This window comes from Mchenga conophoros, linkage group LG6 (genome assembly GCF_057382185.1).
Source record: "Mchenga conophoros isolate Kocher_MC1m ecotype Shallow Benthic linkage group LG6, M_conophoros_male_GT1.1, whole genome shotgun sequence".
Lineage (NCBI taxonomy): Eukaryota > Metazoa > Chordata > Actinopteri > Cichliformes > Cichlidae > Mchenga > Mchenga conophoros.
In genome coordinates, this window is record NC_140531.1 from 40,191,030 (window position 1) to 40,215,044 (window position 24,015).

General features: G+C 43.6%; 2 protein-coding genes across 3 annotated transcripts in view; one reads left to right on the forward strand and one right to left on the reverse strand.

Annotated features, from left to right (window-relative positions):
* Positions 1-24,015, reverse strand: part of LOC146573314 (zinc finger protein Aiolos-like) — a 42,748-nt gene that overhangs the window by 14,441 nt on the left and 4,292 nt on the right. The gene's annotated exons all lie outside the window — the stretch shown is intronic.
* Positions 6,671-22,766, forward strand: LOC146573315 (insulin-like growth factor-binding protein 4). The gene is made up of 4 exons (XM_085278054.1): positions 6,671-7,591; positions 15,644-15,807; positions 17,262-17,387; positions 18,555-22,766. Exons 1-4 carry the CDS (start codon positions 7,234-7,236, stop codon positions 18,687-18,689), a joined length of 783 nt encoding a protein of 260 aa, XP_085134180.1. The 5' UTR covers positions 6,671-7,233; the 3' UTR covers positions 18,690-22,766.

Here is a 24,015-nt window from a genome sequence, read left to right on the forward strand (position 1 = left end):
AAATGGGCAGAAAGCTGATATAATCTAATATTAGGTAGATCCAAGCCGCCCCTGGAGCTTGGCAGATGCAACACTGCCATCTTGAGTCTGGGTCTGCGCTTGTTCCAGATGAAAGAGGTGAGCCAACCATTTATGTCCTTCAGTACTCTCTTAGAGAACAAGACGGGGATCATTTGGATAGGATACAATAGCCTGGGCAGCACATTCATTTTGATCAGGGCAATGCGTCCTAGCCAGGAGACAGGAAGTGACGCCCACCGCTCTAGGTCCTGTTTGAGTTTGCCAAATAAGGGTGTGAAGTTGGCTTTGTACAATTGGTCGAGAGACGGGGTAATAAAGATCCCCAAATACACAAATCCATTAGGAGACCATTTAAAAGGAAAGGAAGGAACAGTAGCCGGCATTGTGAAAAGAGTACCGAGAGGCATGGCCTCTGACTTAGCCAAATTGATTCTATAGCCAGAGAAATGGCTAAACCTGTCAATCACCTCAATGAGACTGGGTACGGATGTTACAGGGTTAGTCAAAAGAATCAAGATGTCGTCCGCGTATAAGGTTATTTTATGACACAGCTGTCCAATCTCTAAACTACGTATTGTGGGCGTCGCCCTTATGGCCTCAGCAAGAGGCTCTATGGCCAGAGCGAATAGAAGGGGCGATAAGGGGCAGCCCTGCATAACTCCCCTATGAGTGTTGAAGTAATCAGACCTAAGTCCATTAGTCAGGACTGCTGCCTGTGGATTATTGTAGATAACTTTGACCCATTTTATAAAATTCTCCCCTAAGCCGAATTTGCCCAGAGTATACAACAAATAAGACCACTCAATTCTGTCAAATGCTTTCTCCGCATCGAGAGAAAGCACCAGGCCGTCAATAGATTTTTGCTTGAAAGCTACAATAGCGTTCAGTAAGCGTCTAACATTGGTGGCTGAGTTTCGACCCTTTATAAAGCCTGTCTGGTCCTCCCTTATCAGCACAGGTAAAAAATTTTCTAAGCGGGTGGCCAGAATTTTAGAAAGCAGTTTCCTATCTACATTCAAGAGGGCTATAGGTCTATAGGAGCCGCACAAATCAGGACACTTCCCTTTCTTTAGAATTAGGGAAATGTTGGCTTCCTTCAGTGTCTGCGGGAATTCACCCGTAATGAAGGAGTGGTTGAACATATCAAGAAGCGGTTCCACAATAATATCCCGAAACTGTTTATAAAATTCACAACAGAAGCCATCAGGCCCTGGCGACTTTCCACTTCGCAGTGATTTAATAGCCTTAATCACTTCGGTCTTAGTTATAGGGCTGTTAAGGGCAGTCTTCTGTTCCTCTGACAAATTTGGTAAGTCGAATTGGGTGAAGAAATTATGCATCAGCTGCACCCCCTCCGGGACTTGTTGAGAAGAGTACAAGGCTTCGTAGAACTTCTTAACACAGTCATTTATCAGTTTGTTTTCATATATCTTGTGGCCACCTTCATCAGATATCGCTGCAATGGTATTAGATTCTGCGCGCTTCTTAACATAGTACGCCAGACATTTACCGGCCTTATCTCCATGCTCGTAGAACCTCTGTCTGGTGTATTTAAGTTTCTTCTCTGCATCTCTGGTAAGAAGGCAATTCAGCGCTGACCTGAGTGCGGTTATTTCTTGCCATAATGGTGGTGATGGGGAGGCAATATATGTTTTCTCCTTATCCATCAATTCACTCTCTAAAGATTTTTGTTCCTCCATCCGTTGTCGCTTCTTTGTCGCAGAATACGAAATAATTAGGCCCCTCGCATAAGCTTTGCATGTTTCCCACAAAACAGAGGCAGTAGTAGCTGAGGGGGTGTTGATATCCAAAAACGCTTTAAATTCTGCAGAGAAGTGAGAGGTAAATTCCTCATCCTTAAGAATAATGGTATTAAGCCTCCAGTGGCGGGACCTATGAAGCGCAGCTTTAAGATCGAGATCCATGATTACCCTAGCGTGATCTGAGATGATTATACTTGTTATGTCGCACGATACTACTGAACCTAAGTCAGTTTTCGGGAGAAAAAAGTAATCAATTCTAGTTTGGGACCTATGCGGAGCCGAAAAAAATGTGTATTGCTTATCGGAGGGGTGAGTATATCTCCAAGCATCCACAAGTCCAAACTCGTCGCATAGAGCATGAAGCGCTTTGGCCTGAGGAGAAGGAGTTGCAATGCTGTGTGGAAATCTGTCCATAAGCGGATTTAACATTAAGTTGAAATCACCACCAATAATAACGGTAGAGTTAGGAAGAAATGGGGCTAATTCCAGAAACATTTTGGTAAGAAAGGTAGTTGGGTGGGCAGGTGGAAAATAAACATTCAGTAATAAGATATTTTGGCCTTGCAAAATCCCTTTGACTATCACGTAGCGGCCCTTCAGATCCTTAACGCAATCAGTTACTACAAAAGGTACATTTTTCCTAATCAACACTGCCACTCCTCTACTTCTTGTAGTGAAGGATGAAAAAAACACTTGTCCATATAATCCTTGTTGCAACTTCAAGTGTTCATTATTATCAAGATGTGTCTCTTGTAACATAGCAACATCTACACCGTCCTTTCTTAGACAAGTAAATATCTTCCTCCTCTTAATAGGGCTGTGAACCCCTCGTACATTCCAGGTGCATATTCGCAGCCTACTCATTATTAGACTTATTCATGTATCACACAAAGCATATTGAGCCAAAGGGTTCACCACACCCTGGTTGAAAAAATAAATAAATAAAATAAAAATAAAAAAGGCATGAAAGAGCTGTGTGACGGAACATTCAAAGAACAGTGATTTGGCAACAGCCCTACTAAACATGTAGGGAAAAACCAATCTCCTCCTGCCCGTCGGGAAAGCCGAAGGGCATTGCACGCGCGTAACTCACGCCTACCCATAGACGAAAACACAGTCCGTCCGGTGCCCGATGGGGTGGAAGATTTCACCTGGTCGCTTATAAGCAGCGAGGACGAAAAAAAAGAGTCATATACGCCTAAATTCGGCAAGTACTCACACCGGTTAATTAAGGCATAGTGTGAAGAAAAGGAGTACTCTGGTGGTTACGGGGATTCAGGGCAGCGAGTCCGCGTAGGACGCAGCTGCCTCCGGTGTGTTAAATCTCTTCTCCTTGCCGTTGGCAAACAGCCTCAGTGTGGCGGGGTAGAGAAGCGCATAATCCACATTCTTCTTCCTCAGGCAGCTTTTCACCTCGTCGAAAGCCTTGCGTTTCTTGGCTACCGCCGCTGAATAATCATTAAAGAAGGAGACTTTGATCCGACTTGTTGGTTGGTTCGGCTGCGTAGCCAGGCGCCGAGCTGCGGCCATCACACGTTGTTTATCAGCAAAGTTGTGAAGCTTCATAATGATGGGTCTGGCGCGCTGGCTGGGGCCCGGCCTCGGTGCTAGAGAGCGGTGAGCACGGTCTAGTTTGATCTTCCCATTTTTAGTTGTGAGCTCGAGATAGGAGGGGAGCCATGACTCCATGAAGGCGACAACATCATTTCCCTCCGTGCCCTCGGGAAGCCCAACCAGGCGAAGGTTACATCTGCGGCTGCGGTTCTCTAAATCGTCCATGTGGTCTGCCATGTCAGTTACTTGTTTTTCGAGTCGAGCCACTTTCGCCTGCAATACACCTGCCGTGTCTTCCACGCCTGAAATCCGTATCTCGGCGTCTCCCACCCGTGTCGCCAGAGCCTGGATCCGAGACGTCTGTTCACGGATTGCGGCCAGCACAGTATCAACTTTAACATCCAATAAAGTTGTAATGCTGTCAGTTATCTTACTCAGAGCCGCAAGGATATTCGGGTCGATATCACTCCCAGTTTCCTCAGCGTCAGCGGAGATTTCTGTGTCGCTGGCGTTAGCTTCTTCAGGCTCAGCCGCCATAGGACCCACAATGTCGCTAGCTTGCACAACCGGAGCTGTCTTTTTCTTAGACCTGACGTTAGGCATTTTAGAAAAATAGTCGTCCAGACTCATTATAGAGTTACTCCCACGCACATTTGTAACGTTTCACCAGGTGAACACGTATTTTAGACGGATAATCGGGGGACCTCACCGGAGCACAGCGAGACGGGTGTTCGCGCTACGACGCCATCTTGCCGTAATCCCACTTCTTATTTATTTAAATATGATGCTTTTAATGCGTCAGATGTGCCACAATTGTACGTTTTACTATTATCTGTGCATAACGAAGGGTCTCCACACAGTTTTTCCACAGTGTGCTTCAAAATCACAGGACCTATCACAGCCTCAGTGTTCTGGAGAGAGAAAAACATCTTTCTCATTTTAGTGAGGAACAACTGTTTCTGATTTCTCTTAGATCACATATCCTAAAAGCACAGGGTCGGGCTAAGGACTTCTACACTCACAGGTTTAAATATTTGATTGCAAAGAGCTCTGCTGGCAAAGACAGTATGCTTCAAATCAACATTTAAACAGCTTTTAGCTTCCTGTGGTCGTCCCTCCTCTTTGTAAAACTTGTGGACATGACTCAAACCTAAAGCAGTTTAATGTAGGTGAGAGAAAACGCACAGTTCTCCTTCCAGTTCTGCTCGTTTTCAGCTCCTTTCTCTCATTCTCCTTTAATAAGACAGCTTATTGGTTTCATCCTGCACCTTTGTGCAGTAAATATTCACTTCACTGAATCAACTTTGACTGTTTAAGCTTCATATTAGCACCAGACAAACAGAAATACCATATATCCTTATTTCTTTCACTGAAAGCACATAATAAAGGAAAGGTCAGTTTTCTCCTTTTATTTCTCCTTATGTGGCTTTAAAGTTGTGAAGATCTGCCAGGTTGTTCCATTTCGTAATTAAATCTATACCTTTCAGCTTTTATAGCCAATACTTTTGGAATTTGAGTATTGCACATGGTCTCTTTTTGATATTGAAAATATTCCAGGTGGCAAAGATTCTGCTTTTTTGGGGGGAAATCTTATGACATCTATTAGAAGCTGTTTATGTGCTTTTCATTTGTGAACTTCAACAGATCACAGCTTATTGTTAGAATGAACAGCAAGATAAAAAAATGTGATTTCCGCGAGGATATAAACTTTTTTGTTGGGGGGAGGCGGCTTTGTTGTTCTTCTGCTTTTGTCTGCACCGTTTCTTTCAGGTTGTTTTGTTTCACACTGTTGAAAGATTCCCATCCATCGTTTCCCGTCTACGTCTGCCCTCCTTTTCCTGTCATCTCTGGCAAAATAATATTTGTTTAAAACGAGCCTAAAATACCGGAAGAAGAATTTACATGTTCTGCTTGTCTGCCGGTCTGTTGCACTGCTTTTCAAGTTACAACAAAAACACAGCTCACACACAACTCATTAGCTCAGCCAGCATCTACAAAATTGCGTCAATAACCACATTTAACCTTTGACTAACCACCCTGCACCCCCCAAAACACAAACACAGTCAAACACCTCATAACTGACACATAATAACGTTCCTATTCTTGCTGTGAGTTCAGAGACTGTTGAGCAATTCCAGAAACTGCAGCTTGATTTTTCCGTCTCTGTAAAAAAAGAACATAAAAGTAAGCGGGTGGCTCGTCTTTTAAATCGAGGCTCAGTAAAAATTTCTAACCTTACCACGGAGCCCTAAAGCAGACTTGTATTGGAGTGTGTTTAAAGTGCTTTGTGGACGTTTCAGATCAGTACCACCGATGTCTCGTAACTAACAACGCTCGCTGCAGCACCCACCTGAGCGGTGCACGGCCTTGAGAGGCTTGGCTGCTGCCCACGGCCTGCCGGTGGCAACCAGCCACCAGCGTGTAGAAAAAAGCTGAAAGAACGCACACTCACAAAGGCGTTACAATGCATGCTGGGTTTCCATGGCAAAGAAACACAGGGGGAGAAAAAAGAAAAGCAATAAAAGCCATGATTGAAAACCTTTTGGGCTGGGCGGAGGGCACACATGCACAGGCAAACAAGACGCAAGGAGCACGCTGATTTACAGAGTCTGATCAGAAACACACACGTGTGCAATAAACTGCAGCATTGGTAGAACATATCGTGCGATCCCACTGGTGGGAGGTGTTTTTAGGATTGGTGGGGGGAGGGCAGCAGCTGGGAATGGGCAGGGGGGGGGGGGGGGGGGGGGGTCTGTGTTTGACTGTCCATTTGCCTTTTTATAGCTGCCCACTCTAGTTAGGAAAAAGGGAGAGAGAGAGATCTAGGAGCAGAGATAATGAGGAGGTGGGTGGGTGGGCGGGGGGGTTGACGGCACAGCCTGGACTGACCACTGGATGCAGGCACAAACACACGGCGAGACCCTGTTGAGGCTGCAGAGGTTGTTTTCTGCTGTGCATTTGGGGTTGATTAAAGCAGAGCAGCATTGACACGTTGCTTCTTTTTTCCTGGACGTAAATGGTTTTATCTTTTAAAAAAAAGGGAAAAAAAATAAATCAATATTTGAGAGTGGCTGAGATAAGGGTGGGCTGCAGGGAGAGAGAACAGAGTGATATTCTCTGTGTGAACAAGTGAAAAGGCGATTGGGCTCTTTTTTCCCTCTCCTCTCAGGGCACTCAGGATTGAGAGAGGACAAGTAAATGAGGGAGAGTGTATATAAGTTTGTGTGCCTGAGTGCGAGAGGGAGACAGAGGGAGAGAGCTTTAGTCTGGCTTTTCTCTGCTCTGCCTTTCAGCTCCTCTCTCACTGTAGAAAGAGGCGTGTCCATGGGCCAGTATAAAGTCCAAGGAGAGCCACTCGTGTTGAGCCATTCTCAGGAGCGAGTCCTTTGCACTGCACACCAGCAAGAGGAGGAAACTGCAGCTGTTACCAAAAACACGGCCTTTCGCTGACTGGCTTTGCATTTGGACACTTGTAGACCAGATTTTTTGGTGTTTCGGCAGAGCGCGGGCGAGCATCGGGACTCGGACTCGAAGAGCAAGCCTCACCACGTGCCGGTGGATATCCTTCCCGCTCGTTCCACCTTAACAAAAAAGAAACCCCCCCAAAAACCCCAAAACTTGTTCTCATCACCCACGAGCTGAGCGCATCAAGAGCAGGCTCCAATTTCTGCGGTGTGAAATTGAATCAGAGCAACGGAGAAGCAGTACAGCAGAGGCATTGTGTGCCTGCATTTGAAACACTAACCAGCTGAAAATATCAAAGACCTTCCAGGACAAAGTGTTCCTCTCAAACCTCTTCTCAAAGTGATTATAAGCTGCACCACATTCAGAAGAGGAGGCGGCCAAAGTGACCATACACAAGGGCAAAGGATTGCGTGCAGGTGCCGGGACTGCCATGGTGCGTGGAGGTGGCGTGGCAGTAGCTCCGTCCTGCTGGGGCCTGTGGGTGTTTGGCGCCCTGTCGTTGGCGGCACTGTGCTTGTCAGACCAGGCCATTCGCTGCCCCGTTTGCTCAGAGGAGCGCCTGGCCAGCTGCCGTCTGCCTGAAGGCTGCGAGGAAACGGTGCGGGAGCCCGGCTGCGGCTGCTGCCCCACCTGTGCCCTGCCTAAAGGAGCCCACTGTGGCGTTTACTCACCCCGATGTGGCACGGGCCTCCGCTGCTACCCGCCGAGGGGCGTGGAGAGGCCGCTGCACTCACTGATGCATGGCCAGGGGATCTGCACTGATGAGAGGGAGGTGGAGGAGAACTCAGGTGAGAGTGAAACCGGGCTCTTCTTCTTCTTGTTTAGTTACGCTCAAAGCGGCAAAGGTCTTTCTCTCATTTGGTGCCAAAAGTGATCTGTCCCAAGCTGAAGCGGCGTCTCTGCAGACCAGAATGTTTTCTCTCTGTGCTCCCCGGACCTTTTTTACCTGATCCGGGCAGAGTTGGGGGGGTGACAATGTGCTGCTTGTTTACCCTAATCTCAGCTAAGCCCTGAAGCAGAGCATGCACACGCACCGGATCCTGATGGGAGAGCGCACACAGTCCCGCCGCTGTCCTGCGGCCGCTCGCTGTGAAAGGGAGCCCTGCTGAAAGATGCGGAGCACCAGGGTGTGCGTGTGCTGCACGCTGCACAAAGTTTACTGAAGGCATCCTGCAAATTTTCTTCTTGTCAGCAGAACTCGCGTATGCCATGTTTAAGTGAGGTCCTGCAGGTGAAGTGCAGGCAGTGAAATGGACTGTGGTGATGCTGGAAATGTGAGAGTCTCCGTGTGTGTGTGTCCCAGTGAATCTGTGTGTGTTTGTAATGGGAGGAGGTAATAAAAGCTGCTGTATGAAATGACTGTAATGGAGTGTGGCCAGTCTGGAGCTATTAGAGCTCTCTGCAATCAGTAATTTACGTGGTGCTCTTTCATGGATACCCCTGGTCCTCCTCCTCCTCCCGCTGCTGCTGCAAATCTCTAACTCTTCTTCTTCTGCTGCTGATGTCTCTATGACACTCTTCTGGCCCAGCTCTCCTTTTCTGTTATTGCATTCCTCTTCCAAAGTCTGTTTCCACTTTCACACAGTGGGATGTCTAATGCTGGATCTGCATATCCAGTTCCAGTTCACTGCACTAACATCAGCTTCTTCCTAACTAGACTAACTGCTTGTCTCCACAAAGGGAGTGGTGCTGATTTCCATTAAATCATTTAAGACAACTGTTATAAGGTGGCGGCTCTTTTATTTGTTCCAGATTATCTGCTGCACACATGCTCCCAGACATTTTCTGGTAATAGTAGTAGGATAGTCTTCCAAAGACCTGGACGGGCTTTAGTCGGTGTAAAACTCGCAGGACGCTCATTGTCATTGCAGCATCTGTTTCTCCTGGCCCTGGGAGCACCCCACCTCCTCTCTTGCCCGAACGAGCCCTCGAGCGCATCGCCCACCGTGTCCAGCTCCTTCGTGAGGATGAGCTCATCGGCACTGTTGCTGCCAGAGCTGAAATTAGAGCCTTCTGCTCTCTGCGCAGGGCCAGCATAGGTTAGCCCGGCACATAGCGTGACTGAACGGAATCAGAAAGAAGAGGAAAGCTGTGTTGAGCTTGATATAAAAGGAGAGCTGTTTGGGTCCACACCCGTTTATCTTGCAGAATGTTCTCCCTGAATCTCTCCGATGCTGCATTGTCCAGTTAGCTGAGCTGTAGCACACGGAGGGGACTTGGCGGGTTGGAACATTTTGGAAAAGTTTTGTTTTGGGGGTTTTCTGTAATCCGAGCGCTGGGTATCGTTTGCCTCGATGCTCTTTCTCACCCCCGAGGTCTGTCATAACAAAGCAGGGAAGCTCTGCCCGATAAATCTCACTGTAAATCAATTCTGCTGGCAGCAGCTCAGATCTACTGTATGAGAATGTTTAATGTAAACCGTGGCAGACGGGAGACGATCAGAGAGGCACCGGGGAGAGGCAAAAAAGCTCTAGATTTCCTTTGTGGTGCATTCACCGTACTTATGCATTATTAAACAAGGGGGTGCATCTCCTGAATACATGTCTGACACTGCCCCACTCCTAGCAACAGTGAACATGCCAGATAAAAATAGAAAGAGGGATTGTAAAAACCTAGAGAATTCGCAATAAAAGGACCCTGGGATGCAGGCACATCCTAACAGCGTACTGAAGTGAATTTAGGGTGTTCACGCTGGTAGTCACAGCCCTGCAGCTGCTGGCTGGTGCTGCCTCGTGTTTAGGAAAAGTAACATATTAAATCAGGCTGTGAAGAATTATGAGCTATCTGCCCGTTTCTCTCTTCCTGAACTGAATTTCCATAGCAACAACAGGCAGTATCCTGCGCCGCATGTCAAAGTCTAAGGCAGCTTTAGTGCTTCTTAATATTCCTTTCTCAGGATCCGTCTCAATCTTAATACTTAGAATAAATCATCAAGCGTGTGCTGGCATCTGTTCAGACGCTTCCCTCTCGCAGTGAAACGGATATTATTTACAAACTGATACAGATGTCAGATATGAAAAGTCTTACACCTACAGGCACAGAGGGAGTTGCATGAATGAAGCAGTCGGCGGAGCCAGACTCTGTTCGACTATGTCCAATTTACTGTGACGCACGTAGGCCTTTATGAAAGCAGCATGCTAACCTAGATTTTTTCTCCCAGCACAATTTGGGAGCTCCGAACTGGTTATTAAAGATGTGCTTTCTCAAAGTTGTCTCGGCAGATGTCATTTCATATTTGCTTTCTTTGGGTCGTGCGGTGCATTTGTACAGCTGGGGCTCTTGTGCAGCCGTAAATGCGATTAGCTAATTGCTGTTCTCTGTGGGGCAGGGACCCCCCTCCAGAGTTGGAGCCGAGAGATACACAAACAACCCAACTCTGTCCCGGCCACAACACATCCTTAATCTGAGGCGAGTGAATCCTCACGGGCTGGGATTTAAGTCTGAGCCAGAAGTTCAGTAAGAAAAATACTTTAGCTCCATCTCCCGAGAACAAATGGACATTTTACCTCCTTCAAGGAGGACATGTGACTGGCTTGGTTTGCCTGTTTGTTAGCAGAACTGCTCGAAGAGTTATGGATGGATCTGCATGAACATTTTTGCCCCAGGTGGGGCTTGGCCCAGGTTAAATGGAGTCCCTGGGAGTCGATCCAGATTTGGATCCAGGAATTTTTGGAAAGATTTTCACCACTTCAAGGTAGAACAAAATTGGACATTTGGTTTTATAGCTTCATGAAAAAAAGACATATCAAACTGACACTGGGAATTATTGTCTTAAAGTTCTCAAGACAATATTACACTCTAATCTGGGCCCAGATGTTCTTCGGAATCCAGGAATTCAATAAATACACTAAATAAATCTTTAAATGTTAAATTTCAGTTGGCCTTGGTGTAGGTATGCACCGTTTGACTACATTTTCACCTCTTAACTTCCACTAGGTCACTTAGGAAGCACTGAGTTTAGGATTAAGGGCCCACATCCTGACCTGTAGATGTGAATCAAACTAAACGCCTCACCGGCAACAGTCTTGATATTAAGAGATTTTTAAAAAGTGCGATTCCTCAGCTGTAATCACCAATGTTTGATTTCATTTCCTGTCTTCGCACAGGGGAGCGAATCACTCTGAATGTAAGAATATTCAGCTTACAATCAATCTAATGGAGTAACCCAGAATAGTTTGACCTAGTTCACTATAGATGCAGGGTTCCCTCTATTCACCACAAAGCACCATTAATGCATAAACTCAGCAAGGATTACTGCTCTCTGTGACAGAATTTACTCACAAATCTGTAAGCAAATGAATCTGCAACACAAACAGCAACACGATCTGGCTCCAGAGATATCTTACTGACAGATCCACATCGGCTGAGTTTATATAACAGACATGAATTCAGATTCAGGTTCTGTCTTCATCTCGATTAAAAACAGAATTCCTTCCTGAAAACACGAGAAACTTAGAGAGGGGGGGGGTGAGCCCCTGTTTCTGAAAAACAAGCTTCATTTTCATCGCCGAACAATGCTTTGATCCAAAAGTTTGACACAGGTTCAAGGATAATGTTTATCCTGATGATGATCCATCTGGAAAAGGTTCAGCCCTATCCTTTACCCATGTTTTTCTCTCTGATCCACACCTTTGTGTGTGTGTGTGTTTGTGTTACATCTGGCTTATAAGAGGTTTAGGCTGTAGAGTATTGGGCTGAAGGGGACCTATTATACTTTTCCTTGTTTTCTGTCATGTCTATATTGTTATAACGGAGGATTCTCACACTAAACACGGTTAAAGTTTCAAATAATGAGGTCAGCGTGTGTAAATGCAAACCATGTGGGTCAAAGCTCAGGCTTCATACTGCTCTAAACGCTCAGTTGCAGACAGTTTTTCTCGGATCGGTTTGCCGTCAGTGAGAGGGGATATCCTTACAAGGTAATCTCAGACGCAAACCTCTGGCTGTGAGAACAGAAGCTTCACGCCCCGCAGTTCAAATCTGTTGTCTGTGAGGGTCAGCCGATCAAGACATCTGCCATTAGGAGCCTAATCAGTGTGTTTGAGCCAGAAGATGAACTGAGGGCTGCATAAGTATACGATTTTGAATCATGAAAAGCTGCTTTGAACCTGTAAAGGAGCCTTATAGTTATAGTTTCTGAGTTCTGTTTCTAATTATGCACTTTTTTCTGCTAGCTCCTAAAGAGCAGCCAGTATATAATCAAGCAGGTATTTTTAATTTTACAGATTTATTGCTCCTGATTGGTTTCTAGAGACTGGGATGTCTGTTTTGACATCCGCTGAGCAGCAGCAGGCCGTGCAGTAGCAGCAGGTTTCTGCTTTTGTGATTTAGTGTTGATTTAACTTTCTTTCAACCTTTCCTTTGACAAATTACCCTATAGCACGGTCCAACATTTTCATTGGCCCCGACAGCAGCACTGGTGCTGCGTTAGATTCGAGCTGTTGATTAACAGATTCAAAGAAATCTTCTGCCTGGAAACCGAGCGTCTGATACTGATACTCTGGCAGTGTCCAGTGTTGACCAAAAAGAGCAGTCAGTTGGTAGTAAGCCTAGATGAGTTCAGTTTGCTGCCAGAATCGCTTGCAGGGAAGGGGGGGGGGGAAAGCACATAAAAGTGTCACCAAACATTTGGGAAAAGAAGACTCCCCGAAGACCATTTGTTTCAAAAGACATTAGCTGTTGTCAGCGCAATATAAGCTATTCTATCAGGTGTCATTTTAAGTTTTATGTTCAAATCAAACTAATCCTCAATGTTTGGACATAAATAAAACAATGTGTCAGAACAGGAAAGGCCTGAGCCTGATGAGCTGTGGCTCTCGCTGTAACTCAACAGAAGAGAAGAACTTCAAAAGGTTCATTTAAGGAGGGGATCACTGCTTTTCTGGATCAGAAGAAGCCAGTTGAGCAGGTTCGTGTGCCTCCTGGATGACTCTTAGGTGATTTGGTTTGGGCATGTCCAACTGGGAGGAGGTCCTGGGGCCGACCCAGAACATGTTGGAAAGATGATGTCTCTCAGCTGGCTTGGGAATGCCTCAGTATGACACCCACAAGCCTGCAAGAGCTGTTTGGGAAGAGGATGGTTTGTGCATGTCTGCTTAGACTGCTACTCCCATTAACCAGACTTGCCAGAAAAGTGTCAGAAATGGACAGATGCATTTAAGAGCATTCTTAAATACATTACTAGAATCATGAGAGCCGCTAACATGTCAATGGTGTTTCTGTACCATTCAATATAGAGAGTGATGTAGATCATTTGTGGCTAACTTAAGCATTTCTGTGATTAATTTCACACAGTTGAAAAATATATTGTCCAAGTACGGATCCAGTCAAAAGTTTGGACACAATGTTTTTCCAAGAGCTTATTTTTTTTGCAATAATCCAATAAGCCTAAGTAAAAATCCCATTGGCTTTTTGTTTCAGCCACCAGCACAATGTGAACCTCTGGGTTGGCCTACAAAAGAACAGCAACCGTGTGGCACTCTATAAGTAGCAAATACATTTTATAGCTGCTCCTCTTCAGGGTGTGTCCACCAAAACATCTCATTTGTGAATATGCTGTCCTCCAAAGTGATCTCCATGCGCTTTCAGAAAAGTGCTTGATATGATGTTTTCAGCTTTTCAAACCTTTCTAGCCTCACCTTAAACATATTCACAGCATCTGTATCCAGTAGAGCACGAATGAATAATCTGTAAAAGGCTGCATGTCGTAATGGACGATCTGAGATCTGAGATCCAAGTTAGGAGAAGTATAAACCAGTGGGAAGCACTCTGAGCATAACCAAATATTTATTTGGGAAGAACATTTGTCTTTGGGCTTCACAGCCTCAGCCTTAAAAGCCACTAACAGTGGAATCTGTAATCTGATGACCCCTTCGTGTCACTGCTCTACAGTCTGCAGAGAGAAGGCAAATATATAAACAGACACATGTGGCCTGGACTTGTTATGATGTGGATTAAATAACGTACTGAGACGAACTTGTGTAAAGTGGGGTTTTTCTTTTCAAGCGATGAATGATGCCCCTCGGCACGTCACGCTCACTAGGACGAAGACGTTGGCAGCAACGCGAAGACAAATATTTATGTAAAAGCTAGGTTGAGCAAGCAATGCAGTTTATTGTGTAAGAGCTTTTGAGTTTGTCTGCTAAATACTCCGAGTCAGAAGCTGCGTTATCGTTCTGCTAACTTATCACAATGACTAGTTGACGATGACCTAAATCTGCTGATTAACAAACAGGTGAGGGTGTCTGTTTGAACTGATTACAGTCTCAGCTTTGGTTAATTAAAATGTACCTGGTCCCTGATTCTGAGTGCGATTGTCTGCTCACTCCAGCACTTCCTTTATCTCTGCTGTGCACCTGTGACTAACAATGCGCCGCAAATGTGTCAGTGCAGGCCTGACAATGCCCTGAAGGAATGATATTTAGATGCCAAGAGCTGGCGATCCAAATCCGATGAAACCACACAGAGAAGTGGCGACTTCCTCCATGGAAAAACAGAAGTGGTAGCAAACAGGACATGCCACCCCTGACCCACTTTGGCTCGCTCTACGTGGAGTCGGAAAAAGTCTGAACCGGCAAAAGAGGAGAAAGAACAACTAGGAAACAGATGAAACCCCGATGGCTCTTGTGGAAGAAAGTGCTGATGAGCAAGGTTTAACAGCAAAGAGACTAAAAATATAAACAGCTGAGATATACTTCCACCCCAGACAAACAAAGCAACATGACCTTTCGTGAGGTTTAGAGAAACACGGTCACCGATCAAGTTGTAAAACCCTCTAATCACCCCCAGGAAGTGGCCCGGGATCCTTAAAGGGGCATTCCAGGACATGTTTAAGAGTCTGAACTACAAAGGAAAGGTTTCTGTATTTGAGCCTTTATGCACCTATGCTGCATGTTGCACAAGATTAAGGAGGCTACAAACCCTTGTTTCACTGTCTATGCCAGGAGCAGTTAGCTGGATGCCTGCCAGTGATCAGTGATATTAACCAGAGCTCAGATCTGGTTCAGTGATCAGAGAAAGACCAGTTTAAAAATTGTAAAACTACACTTTGAAGTCCTTTGATTCCAGTGCCAATTTGTAAGAAAGCCATGGATTATGAGCACAAAGTCCAAAGCGCTGCCAAGCCTTAAACGCCACAGGTGAAAGGCAAGATGCATGAGAACCGAGACTTCGCATTTTATTCTTTACTTCGCCCTTCTCGTGCCCCCAAAAGCTTGTGACAGTGCAAATACTCTCAAACAACCTCCATCTGGTGCGGACTGCGGTTGTTGTGGAGAGGTGGAGAATGACGAGGCAGGGGGGCATTTCCTCAGGAAGCAGCTGGTTGCCTGCTGGGCTCATACTGCAGGATGATGGAGATGCAAAGGTGGCACAGACTCCCCCCTTCATACAAACAGGCAGGAACAAGGCTGCGTGTCCTTGTAGTTAACCTGGCCTCGTTTTTAGCCTACATTCACCACACTGTTGGCTGACCGAGGAGGACTATTAGAACAAAACAGTTAGATGCTTCACTTCACACTTTTATCATTTAAATGACAAATTATTAGCTTTCACTGCCATTCCTGAAGTAAACTTTCACTAAAATACATTTTGGACTGTTGGTAAGACAAAATAAGGTATTTGAAGTCATCAAGGAACGCACTATTTAACTTTCTGGAGCTCCTTCTGTACAGTTAGGTTCATGCCCCCATAAAGGAACTGCCAGTAAATAAGAAGACTTCTAGAAAAGTATTTTATAAACCTGCTGTGAATAGCATTTTTTTTAAAACACATTTATTTCAAGGATTCATAAACCGCTTGTTTGAATTTGAAGATCTAAAGTTTTACTTCTTGTTGTTTAGCTATGGACAGGCAGGAAGAGATGACTCCCGAACACCCGAACAACAGCAATATCCGGTGCAGTCCACAGGACAAGCGGTGCATACAGAAGACCCTGGCCCGGCACCCTCCAAAATCCACAAACCTGAGAAGCAACAACGCCAGAGAAGACGCCAAAGCGATCCTGGTGAGAGAAATGATCCTTGGGCATTTCTTACGTTTCACAGAAAAAACAAGAAACCCAGACGATGTCCGCTGCAGCGAAATGCATGAATCCAGCAGGTGTTTTACATTACGGCTTTACAGTTCCAGAGTCACAAGCGTGTAACAGGCAGGTTATAAATTGAACAAATTAGTTATTTACAGGCTGGAACATTTGGTCTTGTGAATGAAAGTACACGTGCATATTTTCATTAGCGTGCCATTAGCTGTTCAAACCTGGATCCTAATCCGTCACAGGCACGTTATTCAGCGCATTCATTTCGCACAGACATGTGGAACATCGACGCACAGAAATAACACATTTAGAGCTCGAGTTCACATTTCTCAGGGTCAGATGCTGGGTACAAACACACCGGCTTACTTAAAAGCTGCTTTTTCATAATCAGTGTCTTCTGTGCACTCAGATATAACGCTGTGCGACTTCAACCGCAAAAAAAACGACAACATTTTAATCCTATCCCCTTCAAGGGTTTCTCCGTGAACACTTTAATCAGGTACCATCTTTAAATTGCTCCCTGTGAAAGCCTGCTCTGACGACTTCCTGCGCTGGACCCCAGCCATGTTTTCTTAGTTTTCATTTTATTCTGGGAAAAGAGGAGGAAGAGGCAGGGCAGCCAGATCTGTCAGCAGGGTGGGTGGTTAGACTGTGCTGGTGTGGTCATTGCCACAGTTCGGATGAATACTCGGCACTGACAGTCTGACCCTGGGGAACAAACCAATGGTGCTCAACCCTCTGAATATTTAAGAAACACGCAGGCGTGCTCCTGATGGACCACCTTTGTGTTGGGACACCACTATTTGGATAAGTAATAGGTGGAGACCCATGATAATCTTTAACATGGGATTATTGATGCAGAATGGTAAATGGCCTGTATTTATATAGCACTTTACTAGTCCCTAAGGACCCCAAAGCGCTTTACACATCCAGTCATCCACCCATTCACCCACACATTCACACACTGGTGATGGCAGCTACATTGTAGCCACAGCCGCCCTGGGGCGCACTGACAGAGGCCGATGTTCTACGAAGAACTCGCAAATGAGCACGTTTAAGAGGTCAGAACGGGACATCCACAGGTCGTTCAAAACGTAGGAGTCGACCTTAACAGGATAGCTGCCAAATCAGGGTTTTAGCTTTTTATGGGCTGAGTCACAAACTGCAGTTTGTGAGTAATCAAAATGTTTTTCACTGTGTTCTGAAATCGTGTTTTTGGCATTACTCATCACTTTTCATTACTGACTAGAATGGTAACTTAAGATGGGTGACGCTTTATAAAAGTAAATCTAAACTTGCTCGAGATTTTTCCATGATTTTAATGAGCAAAGAGAATAATTTTCTTCCATTGTTTTAGTGCCTGTTTATTTGTGTGGTTGACAGCTGGTCTTTAAACGTCAAATCAAATCTTATTGCTCCTACAGGCCCCGTGTCGTGCCGAGCTCCAGAGAGCGTTGGACAGATTGGCATCGAATACTCGCACACACGATGACCTCTTCACGATCCCCATACCCAACTGTGACAAAAATGGAGATTTCCACCCTAAACAGGTCTGTACTTTCCAGCTTTCACTCAGCAGACCGCAATCTGACCATGTCAACTGGTGAACTGTGAATCTCAATCATGAAGCCGTTACCAATAAAAATGCCTATCTTTATAGTTCAAAGAGTTCCTTTCAAACTACATAAGCAATCTTCTCGCCAAGACACAAAACATGCCTGCAGCTGATGACATACAGTCTAAATCAACACAAAAGTGTCTCCAAGCAGACTGTCACGGTCATGCCAAGATCGTTATTGTTCTAAGCTCACATGGAAAGTGATTTACTCTCAGAAATCAAGACTGTGTGTAAAGCGGTTTCCCCTAAACTGTTGGACAGTAATCACTTTGTTGTTGCGATGGATGCAATTAGTTCTTGGATGAAGTTACCTGCTTTTTTTGGGGGGTTAGTTTATTTTTTTTGCCTTTGAGAGATTGGGCAAGCGTGCAGATAAGAGTGAGGGAGAATGAGAGGAGATAGGGCTGCTCTTGAGCTCTTGATAGAGCTGCACATGCAATCAAAGCAGCAGACGCAGAGTCAGTGATAAAAGGCGAGCTCTGCTAAGGCACCCGTCATCAAAAGTCTGAGCTGTGCAGATTGTGTAACACGGCTAAAGTATCTCTCTCTGCTCAGATTCGCAGGCATCTGTTTACTGTTTAACTAAAACTGCGCTGTGATAAAACGTATTGGGAAGTAAAGCACAGGTCATTGGGGACAACTGGGAATCATTTCATGGCAGGGTTGCTCTGAGATTGTTAACTCGTCTGTGTTGGTGATGGGAAAAGTGCAAACGCACACAATAAATTTAGTATTACAGTAACTGTTGAAAGCTCAAAAAAGGAATGCTTTAGCTAAATAATTCAACTGCTTTAAACACTTCTCACACTCTGTTTGGATCCACTGGGTATAATTTCTGCAATGTGTGATTGTGTTTTTAGCAAAGTAAGCAGCATTATCTCAATCTGGAGCTGCGATATTACATTTCGGTACAGTGGGAATGTCTTTAAATATCACAACGAAGGTCTTCTTTTCATTGATGAGTCTTGTTACACTCCTAGCAAGACTTGTAGAGTCCAAAAACAAAAATATGCAGGAACAGTTAGTCCAGAAAAACTCACAGTTAGTCTAGAAAAACTGTTACAGAACTAGAATAACGCCTTTGTCTTTATGCTTGCAGTGCCACCCTGCACGTGACGGCCAGCGGGGAAAATGCTGGTGTGTGGATCAGAAGACGGGCCTGAGGCTGCCGGGGCCGCTGGAACTGCGAGGGGATCTAGACTGCCACCAGTTAATTGCTAGCCTGAGGGACTGAAGACCAAGGGGGAAGCAGTGGGGGTGCAGGACCAGCTGAATTCTACTGGTGCTTATTAGTAGAACTATATGACTAAAGGACTTCATTCTTAAGCCTCACTCTACCTGAGGCCAACGGTACTTGAGCTTGTGCAACAAAAAGGAAACCATTGAATTGAGTTCTTTTGCTATCTTGTTTCTGTGTGTGCGGGTATGTGATACGAGTCTTTTGAGCACTTGTTCTGTTTTCTTTGTATCACGTGAACTTTAGGCCAATAGTCCTCAGACACATGTGCTTTAAAGTACCAGATGGCAGAAGAAAGGCACACATACACTTCCAGAAAACAGTTGTGGTTGTGATCTTTGAGAAAGAGAGAATGCAGAGCGTGTCATTTTCTCTGGTTTAGTGTAGCATTCTGGGAAAAAAAGCAGTCACTCCACCCAACAATCAAACCTGAGATTAAACATTTGGTTCATTCTTTCTGGAGCACTTATTCACCTGAATTTCTGGACAATCCGGAAAGATTCTCAAAAGACTGTGCACCAGCTTCTTGTTTTTTAAGTAACTTGTGACTCTTAGTCTGCTATTCTTTCTTTTGTAAACCCCACTCATCTAATAAGCAAGTGAAATCAAACCATAAAATGCGTTTGCTTGCGTTTGATAAACACAAAGTTTACTTCAGCCACGGCATCAGAGTAGCAATAACAGATGGGACGAGAACGAGAGAAAGAAACAGGGAAGAAAAGGAATGCATCAACCCCTGTCTCGAATTACCAAAATGATAAGCCATAGCTTTTCACACCACAAAGACCAAAGTGAAAAGTGAGATTAGTCTGCAAATCTGTATCTCACAGAGCCCAGAATAGTTTTGCTTCATCACCCCGTGGTTAACTCTGCACCCCCTCCCTCTTTGAGCTCTCTCTAGCATAAAGAACTGGAAGCGTAGCTGGGTTAGAAACTCTGTGCACTGCTGATAGGATAATCTTGTTTCTCCAGCTGGTGCTAAGATGCCAGTAGGACTCGTGTTTGTATGAATATGCTCCGATGTAGGGGATTTATCTCCAAACAGACTGCATGGCAGAACTTTCGGTGGTGCTACATATTGATTGTGCCAAAATACAAAAGAAAGAAAAAAAAAAAGGAAAATGTTTCTGCACTTTTTGGGTATTGTTTCAGATTGGAGTGACGAGGGGAGCAATTAGCATCAGCAAATGTGAGGATCACCTTTGTTTGAAAAAGGCTTTTCCTGCAGGTTTTCAGTGTTATTGTCAAATGATAAAAAAAAAGAAAATCCCACGTTAGCTTTGCACTATCACTGCAGCTGCCTGGCTGAATGTTTCATTAGTCAGTTCTGTAAATATAGAAGCAGAGTGTAATAAAGTTTAATGATTAAACTCCTCGCAGCAAAGTAAACTTATAGCCAACATAAAATTGGGCTTGGATGACTGCGGCGAAGCAGTAAAGATAACGCAGCGATGATGTGGAAATAAAAATTCCTCAGCGTATCTGTTATCACGCATCTTTTGAGGATTACAATAATAATTAAAGGAGTTCATTATCAGTGCAAATGTCACGGTTTTCCATCATCGGCTGCATGGGCGACTTTGGTTGTTACTGACTCAAGAAAAGATTGTTGTTGCTGTCGTTGTTGTTGGTGTCCTGGCAGTTTGGGCCCAGGATTCACTGGAAAAGGTTCAAAAACCAAAGAACAGAACAGCATTAACATTAACCTAACAAAGCACTGGTGTGTGGCCTATAATTTTAAGATGTGTCGGAAACAAAAAGACACTTAATACAAAATTTTGGCTTTCTTTTTACTTTCTGTATGTCCACCAACTGATTTTACCTAAACAATATTTAAGTTTTAAATCACGGAGCGGTACGTTCAGCTCCAAACTGAATAATAAACGTGCCATGAAAATTCATTCATTTTTGCTTTTTACCTTTCCCACAGTGCATTGGGTTTTTACTTTATAAAAAGCAGGACAGATAAACAGAGACTGAGAAAAGAAAAATAATCTGAGCTTATCTCTCGTGCTTCCTGGGAAAGGTAGTAAAATATATAACCAGTGACAGCTGCTTTCAGCCCAGGTCCCTGTGGAAAACTGATATTCCCAATGTTAATGTGATCGTTTTCTCTTTATGCAACTCAGTCAAGAAATTGGATTTTATTGGACTTATTATGCTCATTGCCAACTCCATATCTTGATTCTTAGATTCTAGTAGAGCAGCTTCAAAACAGCTAAAATAGCTTAAAAGTAATGCTCATTTATCTTACACTGGGTCCTGGTGCTGCCTCCCTTTTTAGCTCCCTTTAAGCCAACTGTGCTGTCTGGCAAACAAACAATCAAGGGGTCTTCTGCCATAGACTGTATATTGAAGATAGATGCAATTTCTGAGTTTACGCTCATGTGGAAGAGTGCCTTAAACGTAAAGAACAGGCAGCAGAGGGCAGGCCTCTTAATTGTAAAAAGAAACCCAACTGTTTAAGTCTATGGGAAAATGGCCCTCAGCTCTCTGACTACTTCTGTATACATTATGATTTATATTCCATAAATTAAAGTTGCCATTAGTGTCCAGGATACCTTATGACTGAACCTTGTGACTAAATGAGTAAATGTGCTAGCGTGCACTGTCCAGGTTTTAAATCAGATCTGCTCCCATGTTCATGACATCTGGTTTGAAAACACTAAGACAGCGAGGTGAAGACCCTCATCACGATGGGTTCAATTCAATTCAATTCAATTCAATTTTATTTATATAGCGCCAAATCACAACAAAAGTCGCCTCAAGGCGCTTCATAGATACAGAGAAAAACCCAACAATCATATGACCCCCTATGAGCAAGCACTTTGGCGACAGTGGGAAGGAAAAACTCCCTTTTAACAGGAAGAAACCTCCGGCAGAACCAGGCTCAGGGAGGGGCGGCCATCTGCTGCGACCGGTTGGGGTGTCCTCATCTTTTATATACAGTCTATACGTATAAAGCCAAGAGGGATGAGAAACAAACAAACAAACAAACAAACAAAAAATCCCAAATAACAGAGCATTTAGAGCACTCTGCACATTGGACAGTGTACCTGTACACTCACTGATCTTATCTGAAACATTATAACAGACAAATGAAGGAAAAACATATTTTTTCTTTTCTTTCTTTCTTTTTCTTTTTCAAATGGAAAACTGTCAAAAAGGTTTATTATGATTAAACCCTGTAATGTTTAATCATAATAAACAATTTGAGCAACAATGACCGAGCTCAGCATCTTTTCTTGTCTCTGTGTTAACCAAGTTTTGCTCTCATATAAAGCATGATGAAGTTTCCACACACAGGTTACAGGGTATAAAAGTAACAATAAAAATCCAAATAAATCAAGCTGCGATAATCTAATCACTGAAGCTAACGCTCAGTTTAAACATTTTTAGATACAGCGCATGTCATTGACGTGCAGTTTTAGTTGGTAGTAAAAACAGAAATGCATCCAAAGGTAGTTCAGGTAACCACAGATAGATAAGTAGAAGATGGTATGGGTGGAGAATAATTGCTGCGGCTTGAGAAAATCAAACCGAAGACTATGAGCACGTTAAAATAAAGACGCCAGTTCTCATTCAGTGAACTCACAAAGATTGTTCCAGCAAATCCTATCTTACAATTCATCGACTAATGAAGTGTTACTAAACACATTTGTCTGTTAAAACAGTCTTAATCCTTGTGAGAGATGGAAAATGGTTTTGGCTTTGACTGTGTAAAGGCCTTCTAACTACATAAATGGTGTATTTAAGCTATAGTAAGTTGCTTGTCCTCTGACTTTGCTGTACTGAACTGTAATTACATTTCTCGACAATAGACTGTTTGCATTTGATATTATCTGTTAATGTGTAGAACATATGAAGTAATGTTTGCATGCATACAAATGGACTGAGGTTGGAAACAGCTGAAGTCTTGTGTATGTTTCCAGAACAGGATTGTTATACTTAAACACTGAAGTGATCAAACAACTGAAATATAGAGTTTCAAATGAAATAATCAGCTACATTTTAAATGTTTTCCTGATGAAAATGTACACATTGTAATACAACGATTAAAATACATAGAAACTACAGTGTAGCTTGGTGTTATTAGTCGCAGCAGTGATATAAACCTGCATTCCTTCTGATGTCCAGCAGGTGGCGAGTCCCTTGGCTGCCAAAAGAAATAAGATTGTATTAACTGAGAATTTAAAAAATAAACTTTCCACTAAATTATTTTGTGACCTCAATAAACATTGTTTGGTTGATTTCAAGGTCTCAAATGCTAGTTTAACATAGAACAATGTTAACTTTTTAAAGTATTGTCACATTTAGAGTAAAACTGGACAAAAAGAAGGATGTGCTTTATGGTGTGACTATATCCTCTATTGTTTTAGTGAGGTGGTGCAGAAAAAAAACCATTTGGTGCCCACCCTAATCAGGTTTAATGTAGAGTGAAAGAAAACTAACCTGCATTACATTTGCAACCATTTTTTGTTACCTGGCTTTTCACATATCCAAGCATAAGAGATATTTCTGTTTATTAAGTCTGCAGATACAAATAAATGCATAGATTTGTCCTGTAAGGGTAACACAGATTCTTTACCTTACTATTTAGGACTAATTGTGTTTTTGTGTCTAGTCACCCACCAAAAAAACAAAAAAAATCTGCAATGGGTGACATCATTTATATACAGTCAATGTTTATAGCAGATATAGTTCCACTGATCATGGAAAACAGTCATCTGGTTGTCATAAAGTAGTGTTTTTGGTTTTTATCCCACTGGGAAACGTGATTTCTTGGAGTCCTCGCTTCCTGAGTACAAATGCAAAAAGTTCACTTGAGCATTTGTGGGATGTGTCTGACGCACAGAGGCCTCACACTTCGACCTTCAGGGCCCGAAGTACCGACTGCCAAATTCCTGGGGTCTGTCCATGCCTTGACAGGTCAGAGTTAAACTGAAGGCACAGTTGGATGTGTACAAAGGTAGCAAAACACTGTAGTATAAAAATGTCAGAGATATATTTTGGAGAATGGTGCATCAAATCTGAAATATGCTCTATTTAGTGTTATTATTATTTATCAATAAAGACTTGGTCTTATCATTTCTTACCAGTGTCCCAGTTTACAACAGTTAATTATAGTTCTTAGTCTTGAAGCGTTTTTTTCTTTTAAATATCTAAGTTGTTTGTATCCAATCTCAGATCTTTACTGACTCTTCTGTTAAACATGCTCTTGCAGTGAATCGTATGTGAAATATTTCTGTGATTGAATAACTAAATATGAGATCCATTTTTCTAGTGAATATAATTAACTCATGTTTAAATAAATAAATAAATA